A 27,935-nucleotide genomic window follows, 5' to 3' on the forward strand; every position below is an offset into this window, starting at 1 on the left:
AGCCGCGCCCTATTAGGATTGCGTGGGCGACTTGACTATAAAAGCCAGTCTCGCAGCGTTTCGTCGCCACAGTCTCTTCCTGTTTGTGGTGCGGCTTTCGTCCCTGGTGGCTGGAATCGCAGTGGCCGTGAAGATGGCGTCTACCAGCCGGTTAGTACGTCCAGCGAGCTTGGGCAGCTGCGGGGCGGGCGGCGAGTGCGGGGGCTTGCAAGGTGGCCGCCGGCACTTCCGCGTCGGGCAAAACGCCGCGGAGGTGCGGGGAGAGGCGGCAGGACCGGCTGGCCGCCCCGGACAAAGGCACTCCAAGACGCAGGGCTGACAAGGGTGTCTCAGGGGGTACCGAACCGCCGGCATTTCTCCGCCAGCGTCCTAGGTCGTTTTCTCACCCAGGCACCACCGTGTGAGGGCTCATGTGTCCCCAGCCCCTGGCCTCGCGTCTTTTGCGGATATTTCACCTGTCCTTTTTTTCTTGTTAATTTTTTCTACGCTTGGTTTTCCATCTGTGGCTCAACCAGCCCGAGGGTCCGTGAATCCTCCTCTCTAAAGGGAAAGGGTTAATTTTAGGCCCCTATTGATCTGACAAGCCAGAAAGTTAGGGACGTCAGCATTGGTAAGGCTGAGGGAAACTGATTGCCATCCCCGAGGCCTTTTGGAGTGGAAGCTAGGGCATTTCTGAAGAGTTGATAAGGTCTCTTCTAAGAGATTTCTTTACAGATGTCGTCTGCATACTCTTGAAGAAAATCTTGCCTGCAGAAAATTACGTATGCTGGGAAGTCACTCTCTAATATTATATTTTAAAAATGTGATGTACCCATAGCTACAGGAAGTGCATACAGTGCTATTAGAGACAGCCTTTAATCCTGTGACATGAAAAATGTTTGCAGACCCAAATTATATCTCTCATGACCACTATGAGGTATATATTAGGATTTTTGCGTAAGTGTAAACTGAGTCATGCCAATGTTGACATCCAAGGTTAGTGTTAGAACAGAGTGTAGAGTCTTGTATCTATTTCCTGTTGTCACACTTGGCCTCTAGTTAACTCACGTATTAAAAGTATCAAATTAACTTCTGTAGCTTCTGGAAGGGAAGGTAGCTCTGGCATAATTTTTCTGAGCTTGTTATCATCTCTCGAATTGAATTCGCGATGAAAGCCATTATCACAAAATAGTAAGCTGGAGAAATCCAGGCCCTTTCTGGTAAACTACCAAGGCTTACTGCTTTATGTTACTGTATTTTTAAAAGGTTGGGGGAGGAGGCAGCCTTAGCTAAAACTACTTGGACACAGCTCTTAAAAGCCAGGGACACTTGTTCACTTGTTACTGAATTAGTAAACACTTGTTTGCTAATTCTGTGTTTGAATGCTCAGTCATTCTAACTGGGTGTGGCTCTGTCAGGTAAGGCTTCCTTGTAGGTAAATGGAGAAATAGCTTCACAAACCACTTATCTATGACTTGTATTCTCTCGTGGCAGTAGATCTGGTCATATTTGGGCTCAGCTTTTGTATATAATAGAACAGGAAATGGTATTTGTAAGAAATGTTGTAATAGTTAACTATAGTAAATTCACTTGATAGATTCTTTACCAAAAGAATACATTTCCTTTGTGTGCCTTTATTCTCTTCATTTAAAAAATCCTTGAAATATTTCTTTGAAGTAAATTTTTTCTAGGCATGTCCAGCTCTTAAATGTATGTCATTGCTGTCCATCTGTTGAGTTTTTTTACCAGTGAGAACAAAGGTAAATGTTAGTATTTCTGTCATTAGCTTTTTTCCCCCTGAGGAAGATGTACAGTTACTAGGCTATGAAACTGCTTGGTGTTTTCACAGAGAAGAACACAAATGTTGTGACTTAAAATCTAAACCCTGTTTAGATTTTAGAACTAAACTCTGTTTAGTTCTGTGATTTTAGGAAAATCGTTCTCTGAGCATAATCTTTAAAATGGAGGTAATGCTTAATTTGCAGAGTTGCTAATGAAGATTAATAATATATGTATAGTACTAGACACATAGTAGGCACCTAATACATGATAGCTATAAAGTGAAGTTTGGGATTATGTGGCTTCTTAGGCAGCCTGAGTTATTTTAATCTCAGTGGTGGTGGTTTACTCCATTCCTTCCGTCTTGTTTCTCTCCCTTACTTCCCCACCACCCCACTCTTGTGCTTCCTCTTTTGTATTACCCTTGTGGGTAATTTCATTAAAAGTTGACTGCTTGAGCACAGTTTCATTTTATTTTGGGTAGATAACACATGCAAATCATACAAAAGCAAGAAGAAAAATGAAAAGCAGTTTCCTTCTTTCCGTAGCTCCTAGCCATCTAATTCTCCAAAGCAGTCATTGTAACCAGTTTCTTGGTGTTTTCATAGTGATTCTGTGGTTTAACAAACATATGCATATATAGTCCTAATCTGTCTTCTTCCGAAAAGTAGTCTGATATAAACACTGTGTGCTACCTTGCTTTTTACCTTTTTTTGTGAAGTTAGCACACACATTTTAAGTGTACAGTTCAATTACAAAGTGAGCACATACACATAGCTACCACCCAGGTCTAGAAATGAAATACCACTAGCACTAGCACCCTGGAAGCCTCCTTTATGCCCTCAATCATTACCCCTTCCCAAACATAACCACATCCTGACTTCTAACACCATAGGTTTGTTTTGCCTGATTTAAACTTTATATATAAATGTATATGTATTCCTCTGTGTCTGGTTTCTTTTATCAGCATTTTGAGATTTATTCATGTTACTGCATATAACTGTAGTTCATACTTTTTTCAGTTTTCTGTAAAATCCCTACCTTACTCTTTTCACTTAAGATATCTTTGAGATGTTTCCATTTCATTTTTATATATGTATACATGCACACAATAGTATGTCTCCTTTTTAATAGTATGAAATATATCAGTCCTTGGTATGCTGTGTGCCACACGGCTGCCCATTTTATGCATTTGTAATTACTGTTACTTTACTAACATTTTCCTTTATTTTTACATAGTTTTCTTTAATAATTTATACTAATTTCTTAATGTTTTATTTGTCATAATTTATTAAAATATTTTTCTAGTAGAAATTTATGGAATAAACGTGAATATAAAGCAAACCTCCATTCCCTATTTCCTTAATGAAAAGATCCAAGATGTGTTCTGGTTAACCTGAATATATAAATTTTGGGAATATGGATTACTTTATCAGTTTTTCTGTGGGTATCACCTATGTTGAAAGTTAACACTCTGAACTGTTTGCTACTTTGAGAAACTTTATCCAAAACCACAGATACCTATTTACATACTTTAAGAATGCTTGATGTTGTCTTTTATGTGTATATTTGTGATGGTCATAACATAACCTTGTTCTGTATTACTTCAGGTGAACTTTTTAAAAGGGCTTATTTTCAGTGATACCAGACATTTGTGATTGTAAGGCCACACCCACAGAAATAATTACTAAATCTATGTTAAATATCTTTGATGCTTTTTAGAACTGATTCTGTTAGGTCATTTAAGGCTGATGTATCTTCCCCAGACTGCCTTATTTTCAAAATAAATTAATCGAACAAATTGTTAATATCACAGATTAAAAAGTAGATTTTGAAACAATTTCTTGAGGGCTCACAAACTTAGTTCTGGACTAAATGAAATCATCAGGTCCTAGCCACCTCTACCACCCTCGTTTGTATACCTTTTAGGTTCAGTGTACTATTCCACCCTCGTTTGTATACCTTTTAGGTTCAGTGTACTATTCCACCCTCGTTTGTATACCTTTTAGGTTCAGTGTACTATTCTAAGTGTATTACTAAGGTATGCAGCAAGTAGAAAACAAAGGCTTGAAATTTATTCTCTGACCATAGAAATAAGTGGCAAGGGTCACAAACCCAGATGGTTATGTGTAAATGTTGCATGTTATTATGGTAGCTAGTCATTTCTATGTTAATCAAGGTTTATAAACATTTTAGCAGCCTACATGTTAAAAGAAAAAAACACTTGTTTTCCATTTAAGTTTTTAAAGCCTTCCATTCTGCAAACCAATAACTGTTCTTACAAAAAACAATTCCAGTCGTATCTGTTAATACTAGCTAGGATTTAAAGTAACCTAACCTAGGATTTTTACTTTGAGAATTTAGCTTAAATGTATTATAAATGTAAATGTATTATAAATTTATTGGAAAAATGTTCAAAATCCTCCTCTTTTTCCCCCAAAAAGATTAGTACTTTGTTGCATGTTGGTTAGGAGGATATTAAAAAATTTTTTTTTTCATTTAGTTTGGATGCTCTTCCAAGAGTAACATGTCCAAACCATCCAGATGCGATCTTAGTGGAGGACTACAGAGCTGGTGATATGATCTGTCCTGAATGTGGCCTGGTTGTAGGTGAGCAGTTACTATGGTTTTAACTGAAATCACTATTTGGGGCATTTTGTTTTTGTGTATTTTCCAAACTCTCTTTTAATGAATACATTCTGACTTTTTTCCCCTACAGGTAATTCATATTTATTGTAAAACAAAAAGAATTAGAAAAAAGGAAATAAGAGTGAAATCAGAGACACCATATTTTATTGTCTGTACAAACGCATATATTTCATAATGTGGGGTAGGAGGGAACATCTAAAATTGAGATAGCTGATCCAGAAGAAAAGGCCCTTAGTCCTTTGTCTCCTGTGTCCTTAGTCTTAAACATTTGATGCACTCTTGTGCATATGAAATAATGAATAAATGTAATCTAACTTTTGTGACTTTGGTATATTTAAACATGATTTATTTCAGAGTAATAAAGGTATATAAGCATGATTTATTTTGGAGTAATAAAGGTATATTTTTATAAAGGTATTGAGTCTCATCCAAGGCCTTTTAGTCATCAAAAATGATTTAATTTTCATTTGCTCATAAAGAATGATTTATTTATGATTTCTATTGTGAAATTGTTAGTGTCAAAATAATACTTCTTAAAATATCACTTTTATTTCTACTTTCTCACTAATCTAGATATGTAGCATAACTTTAGGATAGAGATAGTCTGTTAAAAAATTTTTCTTATGGTGGGGTTGCTGCCGGCACCCGAGAAAAGGAGTACTACTTAGAAGTTTGAAATACTCAAGATTGAAACTGCTAGTATGATTGTGGGAAGTATAACAGAAACATGGGTGGTGATATACTGTGGAAGTGTCTTGCTTGGAGGACATCTGTAATATTCATAGAATATTCTATTCTGAGGCTGCTTGCCTCAGACCTCCAGTGGGAGTTTTAAATCATACAGAGTTGTTAATAGGAATCGGAATCCATTTGCAATTATATTCTGCTCAGTAAGCAGTATTAACAGTTAATATACTTATATGCTAGGCACTGTTCTAAGTGACTTACATATTCACTCAGTTTATCCTTGGAGACACTTGTGAGGTGTCTTCATTTTAGAGATGCAGAAACTGAAGTTTAAGTAGTCTGGCAGTCTAGCTCCACTGCCTGCATGGGAGCCAAATTTCTATCCTGCTGTTGTCTTTTGTAATAAAATGAGTTCAATCTGAGATTGACAAACTATGACCTATCACCTGTTGTTATATGGTGTGTGTGCTGAGAATGACTTTTATATTTTTTAATTGTGAAAAAAATCAGAATAATTTTGGGGACACATGAAAATATTACCAAATCCAAACTTCAGTACACATAAATAAAGTTTTATTGGAACATAGCCACACTCATTTGTTTATATATTGTCTATGGCTGCTTTCTTGTTACAATAGCGGAATTTAGTGGTTGCAACAGAAACCATATGTGGTGCTCTCATCACATCATACTGCTGCTCAGTGCACTACAAATGCCAGTGAAGCAGTTATAAACTCACAGCATTTTTAAGTGCCAGGCATATCTCCATACTGCAACATTTTATTTACTTATTTTGTTACCATTGCATACCCATCATGTGAAAATGAGAAAAAAAGCTGAACTCTGAATGTCATGCTTTTAAAGCACAGTGGAGCGTAGGTTATTTGTTACTGAATTAGGTGAAAAAGCATTGGGTTCATTAAGTAGTGATACTATAGATGTGCCAGAAGAATACAACAGACGTTGACATTACCAGATTAAGCACTTATCACAATACTACTAACTCAGAAAACAATGGTCAGAAAATTTAGAAAATGTATAGTGGAATATCTCATCACAGCAGAATTTCTTCACAAAAATAAAAGAATAAAAATAAGTCAATTTGGCCTCTTGATCTGCAAAGCCTAAAATATTTGGCCCTTTAAAGAAAAGGTTTGCTGACCCCTAAGTTAAATGAGAGCATTCTGATTCTTCCAAAGTATTAAGATTGAACTGATAATACGTAAGAGTGAGATAGAGACTGAAGACTGAAGATAATTTCAGATTCTTGGCTCTCCTAACTTCTGTAGCTACTTAAAAAAGTAGTGCAAAAATATTGCATTATATTTCCAGTCTTTCCATCAGCTTCACTTCCACTTTGACTAGCAAGATAGTTGGGAAATAAAATTAAGCAACTGGAGAAGGAAGATATAATTCTCAAGGCTTACCTGCTTTTTTGTGCTTGGAATCCTTAATTTTTAGTTGCATTTTTCTGTTATATCAAACCAAGGGAAGTTAATTTTCTTTTAGTTTTGCTTTATTATTAGTCTTGAACAGCATCAAAACTACTATTTTTCATTCTAACTAAACCTCTTAGGGTAAATTTTAAGACCTGAAAACTTAAAAATATAATCTGATTAAACTTCTCTCTATAGAAATACCTGTTTATGATACTGGTTTTTTTGATGTAAAATATAATAAACACTTGCTTTAAAATATACAGTAGCCTTATTCACAGATATTGTGCTTAAATGTGTAATATTATGTCCTGCAAGTGAAGGATCTATTCCATGACTAGACAAGGGGAGGCAGGCAAGAGTCTGCTAAAAAAGTTCTGTTTTGCTAAGGATATCATCAGTCAAATTATGTTGAGAATAGTTTAATTGATCATGACATTCCATGGGTCTGAATTTTAAAAATAACATATACATACGTACATATACACACAAACGTATATCATTGTCATATATCAATAATAAATTTAGATTTGCATCATCTTGCTGGTTTAAAGGCATATGCTTTCTTGCCAGCTCAATTCAACCTTTATCTCTAATACTATGGAAATAGGGAAGAAATTAAGCTGGACAAATATTCTGCAGTCCATTGAGGGCATAAAATTTGTGGCTTTTTTCATATTTGAGATATTGATGTTCATAGAGATTTATATCTAGACAACATCATCATGTGTTTCCTAATAAATAATCTTGGTGTACATAGTTTGTACTTGCCATGAAATTTTACACTGTCTGAAAGTTTTTAGATTATGACATATTTTTGAATAAGTATTTTGAATAGCTTTCTGTTTAAATAATCACCAGACAACCTTAGAAACAAACTCTTAGAATTGTTTTTGACCACTCTGTACTTAACTTAATATTTAATATGTTCTTGAAACTTAGGGCAGTGTTGTCACTAACTCCCCTTAATCTTAAACCCAAGACTAGATACTGCTCAACTGTTACCTTCAGAGCCATATGTTATCCCTCTCAACTGAGTTATCAAGTAGGAGAGCCCATTACTATTATCTTTTTAAATGAAATTCATAATACAAAAAATATGTTTTATATAATATACCTTTTCTCTAGTCTCTAATAACACCTTTCTCACTGTCCTTCAAACCTGCATTGGTAGACTTCTTGAGGCCCACCACTCAGTCTTAAAACCAGTGCCACGTGTTTTAGTTTTAGGACTTTCTTAAAGCAACATTGTACTTTCAGGAACCAATTTCTGTTTCAGTAACATGACAGATCACCTCAAAATTTAGTGGCTTATAACAGCCATTTCATTTTGCTCATAATTTTATTGGTCATTAATTTGGGAAGGATTCATCTGGGCCATTGTTTTGGCACTGGCTAGACCTGGAGGATCCACTTCCATAACAGCATCTTCATCTGCATTTTGATGCCTTTCTGTTCCTTGACCTCCCCACAGAGATTTGTCATCCTCTAAACCTTCTCCATAGTTGTGTTAGAGTAGTCATATTTCATACATGGTGGTTGGTTTCTATGAGAAATATCCCAGGAGCAAGTGTTTTCAGAGAGAACGGAAGCTGGACTCAAGTAGTTAAGGGCTATGCCTTGGAACAGGGTCACTTGTGCATTCTATTAGTCAAAGCAGCCGTGCGACCCACCTAGATTGGAAGGGGAGGAGAAATAGCCCCACCTCAATGTGAGGGTCACAAGGTCATGTTGCAGAAGAACATGTGGATGGGAGATATTATTGCTGCCATCTTTGGAAAATAAAATTTGTTATCTGTTTGATGTCCTGTTTAATTTTTCCCCAGTATTTAAATGGTTGTGTAGTATTTAGTCTCTCAGGTAATTTAGGTTGTTTCCAATTTTTTTGTAGCTGTTTGTAGTACTACTTATAACATGTAATAGTTTAATTGACTTTCCTCTTGTATTTGAATTATAATTGACTTTCCTCTTGTATTTGATTGTTATTTTCGACGTATGGAGTATTATGATTTGTCATTGGCTGTCTCATCAGTGACCCTTAAGATATTGGTAGTGATCTTCAAAATTGGGCCAATTTTTAAAGCAAAGCTTTGTCATTTCTACCATGTTGGCTGTAACAGCACTGTCTGTGGGTTTTTTCCCCCAAATCCTGTGTTAAAGTTGAGCACTAGGTGGCAGCATAATCATATTTAGATTATCATTTTGTTCATAAGTTTGACCCTGTATATTGTTTGGGCATGACTTATAGGCTGCAAAGTGTAAGGTTAGTAAGTTGTCGTAACAGCTATTAAAACATGAAATTGGTTATTAAGACTTTTATAAATTAGGATTTCACAATGAGGTGTTTAGAACTAGTGGTATCATTTCTACTTAAAGCCACTTTTTGTGTAGCATTTAAAATGGAATTCTTCCATTGTTCTTAAAAGTAATATAAGGAAAATACCGGAAAATAGTTTAGATGAATTTGAAAGAGAAAAATGAGTCGATTTGACCTTCCCCTCCTAAATTCATTCTGGATATTGTTTATACCAGTGAATCTGAGACATGAACGTGAATGTGCATTAAGAATCAGCTGAGAAATATGTTTAAAAAGATTCCAGGCCCCACTTCCAGAAACTCTAGCTCAGGTCATACATTGGTAACATGTTAAGAAACACAGATCTATCCTGTAAACTTTATAATTTGGCACGTTCTTTGAGATCTCTGTACTTTTAGGCTTCTCATCTTTGCTTTCATATTTCCCATGTCTCCAGACCTAGACTGCAAACTCCTATAAGACAGATATCTGTGTGTGTCCATAGTTTCTAGGGTAGCTAGGAGTCAGTGGCCCTGGAGTCTAGACTTGGCTCTACTACTTAATAAGTTATGTAACTAAGGTCAAGTTACATAATTTCTCCAGGCTTAACTTTATGTGTAAAATACGTGAACCCCCCCAAAAAGGACATGTACCATGCATCTCAGATTTGTTAGGAATTGTTAAGAATAAAATGAGATAATGTATAAAATACATAGTATAATTTTAGTATGAGATTTCAGTGATACATATTTTAAGGAGAGAAGTACTCCTTTTTTCTTAACCTTGTAGAAAAAAAGGGTGATTCCAAATCTGAGATGCCATTCTTCCTAGCAAGTCAGTTGCAAAATGTGTTTGAGTGATTGTTATGGGTCTGGCATATTTAACACTGCAATTGTAGTATTTTAAACATTATCGGATTACCATCTTTAAATTTGCATTAGCAGTGTTTCCTAAAGGAAAATATTCAGCTTTAGTTTACTATAGCCAAGTTATATTTTAAAATTAAGGAATATTTGTATTCATTTTCAAATTCTTGCTTTGTCATCTCTTGTAAGCCCTCAGACACAGCCTTTTTACCTAATTCAGAAATGTTTAATTTAGATGCTACTTTCTCTTAAGCATCAGAGAACCACTAATTTTTACTTGGGTAACACAAGCACTGTTTGAGGTAGGTTTTTGATTTTACAGAAAGGGAAACTGAGGCTTGGAGTGTTTGGGTAATTAGCTCAAGATTCTACACCTAGTGACACAGCCACTTAAATCCAGATTTGTTGGACTTGAAAAGCCTTTGATCTTTGTACTACATGTTTCCATTAAACACTGTGCTGGTCAAGGAGAGTGATAGAAAGATGAGATGCTATAAGCAAGCTCTGGACCAATTCTTTGTCTACTGTGTGGAAGGGAGGAAGGTAAATTAAAACAACAGAGTGGTAAAAGTTCTATTACAGATCTTCCAAGTTTGGTGAGAACACGTAGGAAGGAAGTGGTGACTTCCTAGGGAAACTACTGTTGAATTTACATTGAAAACATGATCATTAAGAATGAGTAAGGGTTTATGGAGGGAAAGTCATTCCAGGTAGAGGGGGAAAGAAACATGTGCCATAAGATGGAGGCCTGAAAGTATCAATATTAGTATGTGAAGGACTAAATGTATTGTGACTAAGTTAAGATGCATCTTCTACCAGAGCCACAGCTCCTTAGCTTAGATGCTGCTGCTGCTGCTGCTGCTTGCTGCAGACCTGCCCGTAGTTCAGGAAAAGCAAGGTCTGTTCACATATTCAAGGATGGAACTTACAATGTATTTTCCTTTACAAACTGTTTTCCTAATGGTAATTACACTTTGACTTGACAGGTTTTTTTGTTTTCTGTTTTTTAATGGTCTAAATGTGGATAAAATAGGCTTTTATGGGCTGGTCTGGGAAATTAACCATGATATGGTTTGTTTCTAGGGGATAATTCATTTTGGGTTGGTACCCAGTTTATATTGTGGGAACATAAACTGATTTAGAGACTGACTATATTATTAATAGTATTCCTTTATAAAATATCTCTTGATCAAAGTTCCCTTCAAAATTATCTTTAATGCAAGATTTCTGATAAGAATGTATAGTAACCGTAGACTAAAAATCAGGATTCTTTGAAATGTGAGAAGGAATGGTAGGAAGGGTTAGGTGACTGAGGAAGGTGTGGAAACTAATGATGCATTTCATTTTCAGCATTAGATTTAACAAATACAGTGTGTTGGCTTAAACAGTTTTCCAGAGCACCTTGATTTTTTTTAATTAAAAAATTCAGTGCTTTGGATTTATCCATCTTGAATAATAATACATTTTGATTATTGAAGGTTTTGACTTAGCACATTTTGAAAACTTTTGTAGTTTTAAACTAAATGGTTTTAGATAAATCTAGCCTATGAAAACAAGTAGCTTGGGGAATATTGTTCTAAGACTCTTACTTCTGAATTCTCTACCAAAGGTGGTATGCCAAAATGCTTACAAGATGGCAGAAAGAATTGAAATTCTGGGCAGTTCCTCTTAATATTCCATTTAAAAAAATTCCTTTATTGGGACTTCCCTGGTGGCATGGTGGATAAGACTCTGTGGTCCCAATGCAGGGGGCCTGGGTTCGATCCCTGGTCAGGGAACTAGATCTCATGTGCATGTCACAACTAAGAGTTCATATGCCACAACTAAGGAGCCTGCCTGCTGCAACTAAGACCCCACGCAACCAAATAAATAAATATTTAAAAAAAAATTTCTTTATTAATTTACAATAAGAAACAGAAAACAAAAATATCCTGAGTCTAGGTCAGGTTGGAAAGTCAGACTGTCTTCAGTATTGGCTTCCTGGCTGCTTGTGATATGTTGCAGTTTTTCCCCTTTGTTAAAATTGCTACCTGAAGCCATTATGATTTTAATATTGTACTACAGAATATCTGGTTGTATTTGCCATATATAACTTGCCTGGTAAGAAGGTTAAATGTCTGTTTAATTTTTCTTTGTGTACTGTTTCCTTTATACTATCAGGCAAAGTACCTTGTTTCTACTGGACATCCTTTCTTATCTCTCTCTCTCTCCCCTGCTATGGCATTATTCCTTGTAGCAGAAGATGCTTGTTGTTTCCCAGTGTCTATTACCCAACTCTTTCTTTAATAATAAGAATCCACTGCGCCTGTGGCTGCTCAGCTAGACTGTATTTATTTCCCAGCTTCCCTTCCAGTTGGTTATGGCCACCTAATTAAGTTCTAAGAGTGCACTGTAAAGTAGAAGAGATTTGTGCAATTCTAGATCTTGCCCTAAGGGATGTGCTCTCCCTTTTTCTCCTTCCCATTGGCTAGAATGCAGACATGATGGAGGGAACTACCAGCAGCCATCATACACTACAAAATGCAAGTCATGATGAAGATGGCTTATCAAAAAAGATAGGAGGAGCCTGGAGTCACTAATCCAAAACTATTAACTATGGACTGGTAACCTGAGAAAGTTCTATCTCATTGAAGTTACTATTGTTTTTGCTTTGATTACAGACCTACTTGTATCCTTCCTAATACATTTTTGGAATCATATTGGGAGTTTATTTTTGTTTGGATTCTGTATTGTCTGCCAGGGATTTGTGAGTACCCAGAGAGTCTGGGAGTACTTACGGTGGTGGGTTGGAAGGTTTTCCAGCGTCACTGCCACCACTGGACTTGGATTGATAATTCTTTATTACAGGATGAATAAGCATAAACATCAACCTGAGGCTTATGAATACAAACTTCAGTAAAGAGGAACAGTGGTCCTGTGGATGTAACAGAAAATTCTGCTTCTGATACAGTTTACTAGAAAAAAGTTATAGAAAATAACTGCTTCTTTGTGATCAGTGAAATAAAGCTTCCTTAATGTTTCTATTAAAAGTGGTCAGAAATAAAGAAGATAGCACAAGGAGACAAACACAGTAAAACTGTTTAGATAGCAATGAGCTGACTTAACATTCTAGAAAATTTAATCAGTAAAGCAGAAAACAAACCTGAGAATATAAAGAGTGAATTTTGGAAAGTGGTAAAGACAAGATAGCCAGTATGGTACTACTTGAAGATCCAGCTGAATGTGATAAAATATTAAAGGTGCAATAGAAGAAAACTTTACATTCCTCACAGAAGACCCTTAGGGTTGCAGATCAAGATTCCCATGCACCACTGGGGAATCTATCCTTTTAACATTTAAAAAGTTTTATTAATAAAAATTTGCAAGCAACCAACCAGTAAAAACATTACTTTGAAGAGACCTAAAATTTTATTGATGGAATACAATGAAGTTAAGTCTGATTCCTGTTTGTCTTATGACACAGAAAGGAGGTCATAGAACAATCTTTTTAAAATAAATTTATACATAAATCCACAAAAATACAAAGCTGAGTTTGATTTGCTAATTGTCATGTGGAACAGTACTGATGACTATTCCCTGATATTTCTGGTTCTTCTCTTTTGGGCCACATGGTACAATTGTATTTCCCCACTCCCTCTGAAGTTAAACATCACCCCTTGACTGGCTTTGGCCAATGGCATGTGAGTAGAAATGTTACTATTAGAAACCTATTTCCCTAGTATGGTGACTCTGGCATGTCTCAAGTGGTAGGAATTCCATCATCTTGAATAAGGACCGCATAGGAAGCAGTCCTGGGCTTTCTATTTATACCATCCTCGGCCAGCTTCTTTTTTTTTTTTTTTTTTTTTTCCTCCCTAATCCAACTTGTCTTTTTTGAGGCAATACAAAGCAAGCACTAAAAGAAACTCATGCTAAGTTACTTTTGGGCCAAAAGGAAAATGTTATGAAATGAAGCATGTTGGCTAACTAATACTTTATCTTTAGAGTTCTAGAGAGACTTAAAAGATGTGAGTTAGTAAAGATAAAGTATTCTTTTTTTAAAAAAATTAATTAATTTATTTTTGGTTGTGTTGGGCTTTTGTTGCTGTGCGTGGGCTTTCTCTAGTTGCAGCAAGCAGGGGCTCCTCTTCGTTGCAGTGCACGGGCTTCTCGTTGCGGTGGCTTCTCTTGTTGCAGAGCACGGGCTCTAGGCGCCTGGGCTTCAGTAGTTGTGGCACTTGGGCTCAGTAATTGTGGCTCGCGGGCTCTAGAGCGCAGGCTTAGTAGTTGTGGCACATGGGCTTAGTTACTCCGGACCAGGGCTTGAACGCGTGTCCCCTGCATTGGCAGGTAGATTCTTAACCACTGTGCCACCAGGGAAGTCCCTATTCAGATCAATTTTTAAAAATTAATAGACTATAAAAGTGGTTGAATATAAGCATATAAAAGTGGTTGAATTAAAACCACTGGTTAAAAGTGGTTGAATATAAGCATATAAAATACTATAGCAATTACTAGTTAGAAAATGAGATTCTTAACAACAAAAAGGTCTAAATGTGACATACATGCAATCTGAAAGAAGACCTTGAGAAAGAGTATATTCCCTTGTCCAAGAAGATTGATAAAAATTGTTCTGTCACTCCCCACAAAGTGTATAGGTTTGATACAGTTTAATTCAAATTCAACATTATTTTGGTGGGGGTGAATTTTAATTTTTAGTTTATTAAGGTATAATTGCAGACAATAAAATTCAAATATCCCAAATGTATGGTTTAAATTTTGACATTGCATATACTGGTGTAACCAACACACTAACCAAGATGTTTAGGGACTTCCTGGCAGTCCAGTGATTAAGACTCTGGGCTTCCACTGCAGGGGGCATGGGTTCTATTCCCTGGTCAGGGAACTAAGATCCTGCAAGCCTCACGATGCAGCCAAAAACAAACAAACAGACAAACAAACAAAATATGTTTAGACCATTTCCCTCATCTCAGAAGTTCCCTTATGCCTTTTTCTAGTCAGTCACCTCTACCCCGCCACCTCCAACCCAACCCAGCAATCACTGTACTGATTTCTATCCTCAGAAATTGTTTTGCCTGTTTTTGAACTTCCTACATTTAAATAGAATCATATAGTATGGTTGGTTTTTCTTGTGTGTGTGTGTGACTGACTTTTTTTTTTACTCAAAATAGTATTTTCGAAATGCACTTGTTACTGCATTATTAGTAGTTTACTTGCTGAGTTTTCCATTGTATACATTTTCCCATTGATGGACATTTGGGTTGTTTCCAGTTTTTAGCTAATATGAATAATGCTGCTGTGCACATTCTTTTTTTTGTGCACATTCTTCTATGAGACTTTTAAAAAATAAATTTATTATTTCATTTTATTTATTTATTGTTTTTGGCTGTGTTGCGTCTTCATTGTGGTGTGCGAGGGCTTCTCATTGTAGTGGCTTCTCTTGTTGTGGAGCATGGGCTCTAGACGTGTGGGCTTCAGTAGTTGTGGCTCATGGGCTCTAGAGCGCAGGCTCAGTAGTGTGGTGCACGGGCTTAGTTGCTCCGCAGCATGTGGGATCCTCCCAGACCAGGGATCGAACCTGTGTCCCCTGCATTGGCAGGCGGATTCTTAACCACTGCGCTGGCTGTGCCAGGTCTTGGTTGCGGCGTACGGGCTCTTCGTTGTGGCGCGTGGACTTCTCTCTCGTTGTGGTGCTCGGGCTCCAGAGCACGTGGGCTCTCTAGTTGTGGTGCTCAGGCTCAGTAGTTGAGGTTCACGGGCTTAGTTGCCCAACCAGGGATTGAACCCGCGTCCCCTCCATTGGAAGGTGGATTCTTAACCCCTGGACCAGCAGGGAAGTCCCATATTCTTGTGTGAGATTTTTGTAGGCAAGTACTTAGGAGTGGAATTGCCAGATCATAAGGTGGGTAGGTGCCAAAGTAGTTGAACAGTTTTAAACTGGTGTGAATGATTTTGGCAATTATTCTCAATTTCTTCTTGAAAAAAACAAAGAGATGAAACTCGTTGTAGAATATAGTATAATATCTTAGTTAATACTCTTTAGACACCACTGATACGTGAATTGAGAACTGTGCATGTGTGTAATACCTAAATGTGCATATTGAATCTGTTTACCTTTTTGGATGGGGAACTTGATCAGAGTGTTAGAGAGCATACTCTATAGATGGAGGGAGGAGTAGTGCTATTATGTACATACAGTCGTGCTATGATTTTGGCTATTAAAAATCTTTATATATAGACTTTCTATCTGGTGTTAATTTTACAAAAATCAGTGTGTGGTTAAGAAAGGAATTGGTGAAAGTTGGCATGTTTCTCTGTTTCTAGAACGTGAAAGGCTGTGTGAGGTTGTGTGTTATGTGCACATGCACTAATTGGCAGGCAGCTTCTTGTCAAAGGTTGATTATGCCCAAACAGTATGGCTGCCTTGTACACTTACTCCTTGAAAAATTCTGTAATGCAGTTTCCTTCCAGAGCAACTTATAAAAATGCTACCATTTAGATGTTCTCCCAGAAAATCCTGTATGTATTCTGACTTTTTTTCTGAATGATCTGCCCTATTTCTTGTTACTCATGCACTTAATTTGGTGGTCTAGTTGTAGTTTCATGATGTGCTATTTGAGTTATTTTGGAAATTTTATTTTTTACAAATGCTGTGTTTTGAGCAGTAACGTATAAAAAGAGGGAATGGCTCTTAGCATAAACCACAGCTTGTTGAATGAGTCATGTAGATCATTCCCACGTATGTGGAAAAATTACATCACTACCCAGTTCTGGGCTTTCTATTTATACTATCCTAGGCCAGCTTTAAAAAATTTTTTTTTCTCCCTAATCCAGCTTGTCTTTTTTGAGGCAGTACAAAGCAAGCACTAAAAGAAACTCATGCTAAGTTACTTTTGGGCCAAAAGGAAATGCTGTGAAATGAAGCATGTTGGCTAACTAATACTTTATCTTTAGAGTCCCAGAGAGACTTAAAAGATGTGAGTTAGTAAAGATAAAGTATTCTCTTTTTTTAAAATTAATTTAAAAAAATGTTTAACATCTTTATTGGCATATAATTGCTTTGCAGTGGTGTGTTAGTTTCTGCTTGGTTGTGTTGGGTTTTTGTTGCTGGGTGCGGGCTTCCTCTAGTTGCAGCGAGCAGGGAGCTGCTCTTCCTTGTGGTGCATGGGATTCTCATTGCAGTTGCTTTTCTTTGTTGCGTAGCATGGGCTCTAGGCGCGCGGTCTTCGGTAGTTGTGGCTTAGTGGGCTCTAGAGCGCAGGCTCAGTAATTGTGGCGCACAGGCTTAGTTGCTCCGCGGCATGTGAGATCTTCCCGGACCAGGGCTCAAACCCGTGTCCCCTGCTTTGGCAGGAGGATTCTTAACCACTGCACCACCAGGGAAGTCCCTAAAATATTCTCTTAATACAGCCATTGTGTTAAGATATTAAAAGTTAATGATGACATTTTATTTTTTTAAACAAATTTATTAAGTAACTCTAGATTTGAAGGCCACAGTAGTTTTTTGTTTTGTGTATGTTTGTGTTTTTATTTCACTGACTAGGAAAGTTAGACTCACTTTTCTCCCTTTGAAAACATGAAGCATGGAGACACTGTGGTATCACTTTGATCAGTGGATGCTATTAAAAGGGCTAAACTTTGTCTAAAAATTTTGTTTTGGGGGGCTTCCCTGGTGGTCCAGTAGTTAAGACTCTGGACTCCTAACGCAGGGGATCCAGGTTCGATCCCTGGTCAGGGAACTAGATCCCGCATGCCGAAACTAAGATCCCACATGCCACAACTAAGACACAACACAACCAAATAAATAAATAATAAAAATAAATATTTTCAAAAAATAAAAATCTTGTTTTGGTGTTTTGATAGAAATTTAGTGAAAAGAGCTTATAGTGGAATAGGCACAATATGATATAATTTTAATGTTACGAAGAAACATATATATACACACAAATGAAAAGACAGAAAGAATATATGCCAGAATATTTACAGTGGCTGTCTTTGGGTGTTGGTAATACAGGTAATTTTGTTTTGCTTATATAACTATTTTTTGTAAGCAGCTATTCTTCTGTAAAAAGGAAGAAAAGTCAGTCTCTTTAGAGTGGTCTCTTGGAGACATGGGCCTTGTTTAATATTATAGTAAAGTTCAGTGCACAGTTACAGATTTTATGTTTCTTCCAGGTAAGTTTTAAAAATCATTATTTATGTAATTAGAATTGCTTCCCAAGTTTATTGATGTTTGCTTTTATGAGAAGGAAGCAGAGAAATCCATCATGACTATCCCATCAATTTAACTTTTTCTCCTTATTTTGGCTCACCTGCCCAATCTCTGATCCACAGAAGTTGCCTAAACTGATCTCCCTATTTCTGCTTTCCGTGGTCATTCTTATAGCATAAGGTATGGCAAATGGGGATCCTATCTCTATCCCAGTTCCCTAGTGACAGGGACACACCATAGTCCAAGTGAAATCTGGTTATTCCGAAGTGATCTGAGCGTTCAGAGAAAAACAGATTTTCCCAGAACCATCAGGAATGAATGATTCTGTTGTGTATTTACCTGTTTTCTTAAATATAACACTAAGATGAGATCACTGTACTCTATTTATAAGCATTTTAGTTAATGTACTATATATAAAAACATTTAGAAGATTTAGCACTATTTACATGGAGTTCCTTCCTTCTGTTCTCTCCCTGCCTCCTTTGCTGTCCTACTGATCCTACTGATCAAATACTGCAGCAAAGCACTCTGATATTGATACTGTAAAAGTCTAATATGGAGATTAATATTTTACAGCTGGTGCTCTTCTTAGAATGAATGTCAAAATGTCAGAATGTTTGTTATCTTATTATTTTTATAGCAATAAATAGCTAATATCAAGCAACTTACTTTGAACTGGTTTTTAAGAACTTCATGTGTACTGAACCTGTATTAGCTTATTTAATGTTTAAATCTTTAAAATGAGGTTATGGGGGGAAATTTAAAGCTGAGGAAGTGAAGGCACAGAAATGAGGAAATTTGTCCAAAGCTAAGCAGCAAGAGTCCACACTGTTAGCCATTATATTAATTGACTGTCAATACCAGACTTCTTTTTTTAAAAAATTCCTTCCTTATTTATTTTTTTATTGGAGTATAGTTGCTTGACACTGCTGTGTCAGTTTCTGCTGTACAGCAAAGTGAATCAGGCATGTGTATACATATATGCCCTCTTTTTTGGATTTCCTTCCCATTTAGGTCATCACAGAGCACCAAGTAGATTTCCCTGTGCTACATAGTAGGTTCTCATCATTTATCTTTTTTTTTTTTTTTTTTTTTTTGCGGTACACCGGCCTCTCACTGTTGTGGCCTCTCCTGTTGTGGAGCACAGGCTCCGGATGCGCAGGCTCAGCGGCCATGGCTCACGGGCCCAGCTGCTTCGCGGCATGTGGGATCCTCCCGGACCGGGGCACGAACCGTGTCCCCTGCATCGGCAGGCGGACTCTCAACCACTGTGCCACCAGGGAAGCCCCATTTATCTATTTTATACATAGTAGTGTATATAAATCAATCCCAGTCTCCCAATTCACCCCCGCCCCCCTTGGTATCCCTACTTTTGTTTTCTACGAATACCAGACTTCTTTTAACTACTGAGGTAACTTACTTCTGCCATTCCTTTCTCCTTTCTGTTTGTTGTGTATAGGCACAGATGAAAATGATCTGGTTCCTGCTTTCAGTTTTATCACAGCTGGTAGGAAAGCTCATGTTTTACAAATGCAGTATAGAACAGAGTTTGGGATGCCATTCGTGTTTCAGTTTTAGCTGTGTGATCTTCGGCAAATTAGTTTTATTTCTAGTTTAGCAATAAAAGTGGTACCTACCTTTATAAAGCTTTCAGGATTGAAAGAGAACATTTACAAAGGGCACAATCACTAGCATATGCATGTGTTCATGTTAACTCTTGTCTGTGGTTGGAGGTGTTACCAGCCATTGAGCATTGCCCCCAAAGCAGTAATCTACACCAGATCTATCCACATCTGGCTTCTTGCTTACTGATTTCTAGGCTTAAAGTTTATTCTGTAAGAATTATTTGGCCCAAAATATTTTTTCATCAAATAGTTACTAAAACATACCCTTAGCCTTAGTTCTTTGCAGAGCATTGCCCATGAAAACTTTGTAATTTTTAAATGTTAATCTATGTGTATTAATGCCATTGTGAATAGTGTTTTGTTTTTTTCCATGCCTGTTGCACATTTTGGTTCTTCATGGTTATATTACTTTATCTTTGCATCACATATGAATAGCTTTATTTTGCTATTTGTCCTTATTTTGACTAATTCTTTGTTCCAGGAGTTAGAATATGATTAATCATAGCATAATGTTTAAAGAGGGTTATTATTGGACTGGCACAATAGGAATGCTTTAGGACAAATGTCTGAAACAAGATACTTAAGCTGAAACCTGGTGTTTGTGTTGAGATTTTCTGGGAATAATAGGGCCAAGTTGGGCATTAAGCAGCATTAAATAAATCCCATCTTGACAGAACAATTTAGACTTGCACTTATATTCTCAGGTGACCGGGTTATCGATGTAGGATCTGAGTGGAGAACTTTCAGCAATGATAAAGCAACAAAAGATCCATCTCGAGTTGGAGATTCTCAGAATCCTCTTCTGAGTGATGGAGATTTGTCTACTATGATTGGCAAGGTAATAAATCCATTCGGCAGGAAGTACCAGGTGCAGACTGACTAAAGACCTGTTTGGGAACTTTGCAAAAGTATCAGTCACTGCCCCAGTGAGTAATCTTGATCTGAGAATAAGATTTGCCAGTAATACTATTGTGAATGATGGTTGCCTTATGCATTTCTTCATCTTAAATGGGAGACCAATAGACTAAAGTTACAGACTCTTTTGTATCTCAGGCCCTTGTTTTCATGAAGCAATTTTGCACAAAAAATTGAGTGTAGTATGTTCTTTGAGTTAATATTGACATGTTCCTTGAATATTAGGAATGTTTTCTCTTTTCCCTCGATACCAGCTAAGATAAATTGGATCTCAGTATAGACTACTTTCTAATATTGGTGAATTTATGACTTGCCTAAGCTTTACTTTCCTCATCAGTAAAGTGAGAATACTAGTACTTCATAGAGATATTGAGGGTTACATGGGAATGTATGTAAAGTATCTATAACACATGTAGTGTGTAGAATGTGTTCAATAAATGGTACCTGCTGCTATTATATAAAGCAGGAGCATAATCTTCCTGGCAGCCTGGCTGTTTTTTGCTCTGTTATCTGAATTGGAAGTAGTAGTGGCATTATTCCAAAGGACTCATCAAGGAAGTGTATGCTGTTTTAGGACTGAATCTGTACTACTGCATAGTCTATTTTTAAGCAAGTATTCAAAAGTAGGTCATTATTTTTTCATGGTCTATAAATTACATATTAAGTTTGAAAAATGGTGTAGGCTAATTGAAAAAGTTTATAATATTCAGAAATATTTTAAAGTAGGAGGTTTCTGTGTTTGCTTTAGCTTTATAGGCTAGAAAAAAGTATACTAAGGACAATTTTAAATGTTTAAGATTGCAACTAATTAATGCTGTGACTTTTTTAATGTTTAATTTTTTTCAATAGGAAATACATGATTCAAAAACAAAACTGTAAAAAAAAAAACACAGTGGTTTTTCCTCACCCTTGACCCCTAAACTCTGTTTCTATTGCAGCCCCCTTTCCCTATCAGAACAGGTAACCACTAGTACTAGGTTCTCCTGTTTCTTTTGAAAGTTGTTTATGCCTATATGGCAGAGAAATTTTTTAAGATGGTACATTTGTCATATGTTAAATTTCTGAATGTGTTTGGGGATATTTCTGGACTTTGCATCCTTTCTCTAACCTGGTCTAGTTAGTCCAGTGCCACCCCCACACTGTTCTGATATCTGGCTTTATTGCCCTTTTTCAGCATTTTCTTCACTTGTCTTTTCCATTTAAAGTTAGGATAACTTTGTTTAGTTAAAAACACAAAAAACAAAATGGGTATTATTTTCACTGAGTTTTGTTAGATTTGCAAATTGCCTTAGGGAAAATTGACTTCTTAAGGAAAAAATCTTGTTATCCAGAAATATAGTATGCATTTCCATTTCCTTAGGTCATATGTGTCTGTCCTTCAGTGGATGTTTTAAAGTTTTCTTCATCAAGGTCTTACATGTTTCTTAAGTTGATCCCTAGATATTTTATCTTTTTTGTTGCTGTTGTAATTGTAGCTTTTTCTTTCATTGTCTTCTAACTGGTTGATTACATATATGTAGGCTATTGATTTCTATTTGTTAATTTTGAACTTGCCCCTCTAATGAATTCTCTTATTATTTATAGCAGTTTGAGTGATTTTCTTGAGTATTCTAGGTAAATACAAAGGTAGTATCTGCAAATAGTTTATCATTGCCATCTCAAATTTGTACTTCTAATATTTCTCTTGCTGAATTTTAATATAATTATACTAATGTAATTAATATAATTGTTATATAGTAACATTATATAATTTAAATTACATCATATTGGCTAGTTTTTCTAGTACAGTGTTAGAAAACGGTAGTGGTAGGAGGTGTTTTTGTCTTCTGACTTCAGTGGTAATGCTGCCAGTGTTTCTTCATTAATCATTGTGTTGGCTTTGGACTTGGGAGTTTTGTTTGCTTAACTTTTTTAAGCACCTTTGGAGATAATCATGTGACTTTTCTCCTAGGTCTATTAATATGATGGTTTATATTATTAGATTTTCTAATAATATATTTACATTTAAAGTATTTGCTAGAAAACCTCTTTAAAACCATCTTAACCTGGTACTTTTTCTTTTGAGGAATAGAGAGGTTGCTCAAGGTAGATTTCTTGGGTAATATGGAGTCAGATTGTATAAGTTAAGTTTTCTTAGAAATTGTTTGTTCAGGTTTTCAAAGTTTTTTGCATAAAGTTATAAAACTTTGTTTTATAGGGTACAGGAGCTGCAAGTTTTGATGAATTTGGTAATTCTAAGTACCAGAATAGGAGAACCATGAGTAGTTCCGATCGGGCAATGATGAATGCGTTCAAAGAAATCACCACCATGGCAGACAGAATCAACCTCCCTCGAAATATAGTTGTAAGTTCTTGTCTTTAAGCCATGCTAGCTTTGACTTAGCATAATTTAGTGAAAACATGAAATTTTGCTATTGTGGCTAATTAAATGGCCTAGAATTAAACTTAGTTTCTCTACTTTGAAGGATCGAACAAATAATCTGTTCAAGCAAGTGTATGAACAGAAGAGCCTGAAGGGAAGGGCTAATGATGCCATAGCTTCTGCTTGTCTTTATATTGCCTGCAGACAGGAAGGAGTTCCTAGGACATTTAAAGGTAAGTTTTTAGTTGCTTAGATATAAATGTTATCTATTTCATATTAAAGTGACAGACCAAAGTCAAGCAGCTTTGACAGTAGGTAGATAAGTCATGTCTTCCTGGTTACATAGAGTAATCCACCTAAGTATCTTTCTGAACACCACCTTATTTTATTCCTTGACAGAAATTCTGTGATCATACTGATCATGTTCTTTTCAGGGTATTTTCCATGTAAAGTCATGTTAGTCCATGTAAGCCCTCTGTTCTTTGCTAGTAGGATCTTCTGACTGTATCTTGTGCGCTTTGAGGCCTGGCATCAGAAGCCTTTGTAGTAAGTCTGTACACTGGATGCACAGAAAAGTTTCCGCTCCCAGCACAGGTCACTACAGGTGAGGGAGTCAAGCCTTAGAAAGCATGAATGAAAGTTTTTCTCTTGAGTTAGACAGTTTGTATTTTCACACTTCGGCTGGAGGCTTTGTGAGAACCAGGGTTTTTCATCTAATTTGTAGTTTACCCATGAAAACATTACAGCTTATTCACAGTGTTGCTGTGATACTTACACATTTTAGCTTAAGACTATAATTACCCTTCATTCATCCATGAATATTTTTTACGTTTTCTTGTGTCAGAGTGAAGAGGCAGTGACCATTATCATTACCATCTTTTGGGTTATTACAGCTAAAACTAAGGCTTTTGTTAAATTTATTCTGAAAGTGGTAGTTGAATTTTTAGAATAACAGGGTCAAATATTTGATCTCATTTTTCTATAGCCTGTAATCTCAGGGATTGCATGTACGTATGACATTGTGTAACTTGAGAAGCCTTCTTTAGTTTGAGTATTTTCTTTCATCTTCTTGACATAACTCCTTACAACAGATTAATACATAAATATCAAAGAAGTTTTTGATTGGTTGAAGAAACTTACTTGCATGAATTGAAACTTTAAGAGAAGTTAATATTTTGAAATATTAAGACCTACATTTCACTTTTTAAAAACTTCTTTTAAGTGTAATAAACATTTAAATTAACTGAAATTTTAAATTAGCTCTATGAGAAGTATCACTGAGAGGATTAGAGATTGATCTTTAAGGCATGATTGAATTTTGCAATTAGAATATATCACTTTTATAATCAGAAATGATAGATTTTACAATGAACTACATGGCCTATGTGGATTTATTTATTTAAACTTTTTTTCTTTTTAGAAATATGTGCCGTATCACGAATTTCTAAGAAAGAAATCGGTCGATGTTTTAAACTTATTTTGAAAGCTTTAGAAACCAGTGTGGATCTGATTACAACTGGGGACTTCATGTCCAGGTTTTGTTCCAACCTTTGTCTTCCTAAACAAGTACAGATGGCAGCTACACATATAGCCCGTAAAGCTGTGGAGTTGGACTTGGTTCCTGGAAGGAGCCCAATATCTGTGGCAGCAGCCGCCATTTACATGGCCTCACAGGCATCAGCTGAGAAAAGGACCCAAAAAGGTAGGATTGTTCATCAGGAAGGGTAGTGATGAAATTAATGAAGGCTGTAGTATGTGATTGTATTTCCATTTTAAGTATGAAGCAGGTATAGGGCTACCTAGTTCTGTTGCACTTTGCAGATACTGCATTTTTTTTTTTTTTTTTTTTTACAAATGGAAGGTTTATGGTAATTCTGAATTGTCAGATGATGGTTAGCATTTTTTTAGTAATAAAGTATTTTTTTAATTGAGGTAAATGCATTGTCTTTTTAGACATAATTTTTCTGCACATTTAATAGACTACAGTATAGTGTAAATATAAATTTTATATATACTGGGAAACCCCAAAATTCCTGTGATTTGCTTTACTGCAGTATTGGCTGTATTTCAGTGGTCTGGAACTGAACCTGCAATATCTCTGAGGGATGCCACTAAATATCCAGAGCCCATTTTTAAGAGGTAGTTCCTTAGCATCAAAACTTAAGAAAACACAGCATTTTAAGTGTCTCATAAATAAAAATATTTGGAGGCCTAACCCTGTGTACAGACAACTTTTTTTCCATTTGAATTACGTAATTTTAGTTTGTACATTTTTCATTTTTAGAAGTGTTTATTTGTTCCCCCTAAATTCTCCTGGTTATTTTGAATAGTCTCTGATTTACCCCTCAAAACTTAACTTTTTAAATCTTGAGAGGAGGTGGCCATGCTTTGTTTCTTACTGGCTGGCATGGTACCCTACAGAGAGGCACACTATAAATATGTGTTGACCATCAAGTTTTAACTTTCTGTGAAACCTGTTCTCTTCTTTTGTATGCTATTCACAGTTTCTTCATGAAAATGCTAACATAAGTAGTTCAACCTTCTGCAGCTAGTTTTGAATTTACTGTTGTAGAACTTTCAAGCAGAAATATTAAGTGAATTTCTTTACAAGCATGCATTCATTAATTAGTTCCATGATCCTCAAAAAGATTTATAAAGAAAAAGGAGCAGTCAATTCTAAATTTAAAAGTGAGGTAGTGAAATTACTTGCTGCCCAGCAGCCAGTTGACATTCACATAGTTGACATTGATTGGTATTTATGTCTAGAAAAATATAATGCAACATAAGATAAGTAAATTTAAAATTAGCTAATTGTGCGCTGACGGCAGCATCCACACTGAAAAGCTGTAAAATCTAACCGATTTGAACTGGCTCTGAAAAGATGGTAAAATGAGCTTGTATTAAAGGGTGTGTTTAAAAAATCTATTTTGATTAAGTATAACTAACCAAATAATTGTCAAGTGGCAGTCCTTTGGGACTTGGTTTAAAAAATGGAAGGAAAATATGACAGTGACTTTGAATGGTAAAAGTGGATCCTTGGATTCTGTAAGACTGTAGAAATAACTCGTGTGAGCTCAATATATATGCTCAAGTATGTTTATAATAGTGAAAAACATCTATATCATGCTATAATATACAGCTGTTTGACCTCAGATATGTTAAGTAGAAAAAAGAGGTTGTAGAAAAATACTTATAGGGACTTCCCTGGTGGTCCAGTGGTTAAGACCCCATGCCCCCAATGTAGGGGGCCTGGGTTCGATCCCTAGTCAGGGAACTAGATCATCACACGTTGCAACTAAAGATCCTGCACGCGGCAACGAAGATCCCACGTGCTGCAACTAAGACCCAGAGCAGCCAAATAAATATATTTTTTTAAAAAAAGAAAAATACCAACATGATCCCATTTTGGTTTTAACCTAACAAGAACCTCTTAATAGAGGTTTAGCTAGGGGAGACGTTGCAGGGGAACTTTTAAACACAGAACTAATAAAGTGAATTTCTTTACAGGAATGTATTCATGGATTACTTCTGTGATCCTCAAAAAAATTTATTGTGAAGAAGTCAGTTCTAAATACAATGAGCAATATAATAGCTATCACACACAGTGCTGTGCCTTGAGCACTGTTTAAATGTTTTCCGTATAGTAAACCTTTTAAACTAATTCGACAATGCTTTGCAAAAAGTACTAATACCATTATTGTTGTTACTGTAGCCCTGCTTTCTACTTTTTAGTTTTTGAAAATATTTTTGTTTTCTTTTTCACTTAGACGTTTTATAGTACCATGTCCCACAAATGCAGGTAGTAGAAGGGGAGGTAGGATGGAAGTTAAACTTAATATTTTGATTTTTGTCTTTTAGAAATTGGAGATATTGCTGGTGTTGCTGATGTTACAATCAGACAGTCCTACAGGCTAATCTATCCTCGGGCCCCAGATTTGTTTCCTACAGACTTCAAATTTGATACCCCTGTGGACAAACTACCACAGCTATAAATTGAGGCAGCTAATTTGAAACTCCTATGAACACTGAACTTTTGCCTGTTGTACATAGCCTATACAAAGTGCTGGATTGAGCCTTTAATAAGGAAAAATGAAAGACATGGTACGCATTCCAGGGCTAAATATTAATTGCTTGGCATTCATATGTATATACTAGTAAAACATATTTAATGATTTAAATTTCTTATTCAATTTGCTTTCTTTTGTAGCAATCTAGGAAACTGTATTTTGGAAGATATTTGAAATTATGTAATTCTTGAATAAAACGTTTTTCAAAACTAAAGTTTTTGTTACAATTATGTTACCTGTAATTTATAATTTATATAATTTATAATTACAGATAATGCATATTGCAGCTAATAAAGCTGATAGAGGTCCTTGTTTTCCATTATTTTTTCATATGTATTTAATTTTCTTATTTTAATAAAGTTATGGAAGTAACAGGCTTTTGAGGAACCACTGTTGAACATATTTAGTTTGCAGTTTAAAAGGAGGTTGTGTGTGTGATTTCTTAATATATGTATATTAAAAAGCAAGAAGTGATGAACAGGGCCTTGAAAGGCACTGGCTTTAGAGATATAAGAATGTTTAAGTCTGTGTTTTTTCTCAGTGAGCTGATTGAGCAGAAGATGATGCTAGTAAATAATTAGTAACAGACAGATTTCAGTTGCCAGATGTTTATACATTTCACTGTATAGAATCTGCGTATCTACAGTTCTTTGTTATTTTTACTAATTGGGATACTCATGGTCTAAAGAAGATTTAAAATGGAGATTATTGGGCCTGAGGATGTCCAAGAATTTTTTTAACAGGCACCTTCCCCCTAGGTGATTGTGATGTGTAGATGTTTTGCATCTCACTCTTTGAGGAACACTGATTTAAGGTCTCTTGACTGCTAGTCAATGTAAGTGAAGACCAACAACATTTTGCCCTTTTGCCAGCTAGGTAGTTTGTACAGGGGACTTGAATCCATGCTAAACAAACATCCCCACTGCTGTAAAACAGGTCTCATGGTTCTTACATATTTGTAAAAAGGTTAGCACTAGATTAAAAGGACAATCTCCTATTGTGGCCTTGGTGGGCAGATTGCAACTCTGGTCCAGAGAGGAACTTTCCCTCTGTAAGATCAGA

At 36.1% G+C, this 27,935-nt stretch overlaps 1 protein-coding gene across 2 annotated transcripts; it reads left to right on the forward strand.

The window, feature by feature from the left end:
* GTF2B (general transcription factor IIB) lies at window positions 1-27,087 on the forward strand. 2 transcript variants are annotated; one of them, XM_067043130.1, is made up of 8 exons: window positions 48-150; window positions 4,262-4,368; window positions 19,364-19,411; window positions 20,234-20,367; window positions 22,642-22,788; window positions 22,910-23,039; window positions 24,227-24,508; window positions 26,665-27,087. In XM_067043130.1, the coding sequence occupies exons 1-8, from the start codon at window positions 134-136 to the stop codon at window positions 26,796-26,798; spliced, it is 999 nt and encodes a 332-aa protein (XP_066899231.1). In that variant the 5' UTR covers window positions 48-133; the 3' UTR covers window positions 26,799-27,087. The 2 variants fall into 2 exon arrangements, with proteins under 2 accessions (XP_058896575.1, XP_066899231.1); XM_059040592.2 differs by lacking the exon at window positions 19,364-19,411 and having other exon boundaries at window positions 1-150.
* The last annotated feature ends 848 nt before the right edge of the window (window positions 27,088-27,935 follow it).

The sequence above is a fragment of the Kogia breviceps genome, chromosome 1, assembly GCF_026419965.1.
Source record: "Kogia breviceps isolate mKogBre1 chromosome 1, mKogBre1 haplotype 1, whole genome shotgun sequence".
NCBI lineage: Eukaryota > Metazoa > Chordata > Mammalia > Artiodactyla > Physeteridae > Kogia > Kogia breviceps.

What these genes read in the sequence shown, in the direction of transcription:
- GTF2B (XM_067043130.1), top strand. An exon ending in TGAATGTGGCCTGGTTGTAG is followed by an intron (nt 4,369 to 19,363) that starts GTGAGCAGTTAC and finishes TGTTGTGTATAG; the next exon opens with GCACAGATGAAAATGATCTG. An exon ending in TTTCAGTTTTATCACAGCTG is followed by an intron (nt 19,412 to 20,233) that starts GTAGGAAAGCTC and finishes TTATATTCTCAG; the next exon opens with GTGACCGGGTTATCGATGTA.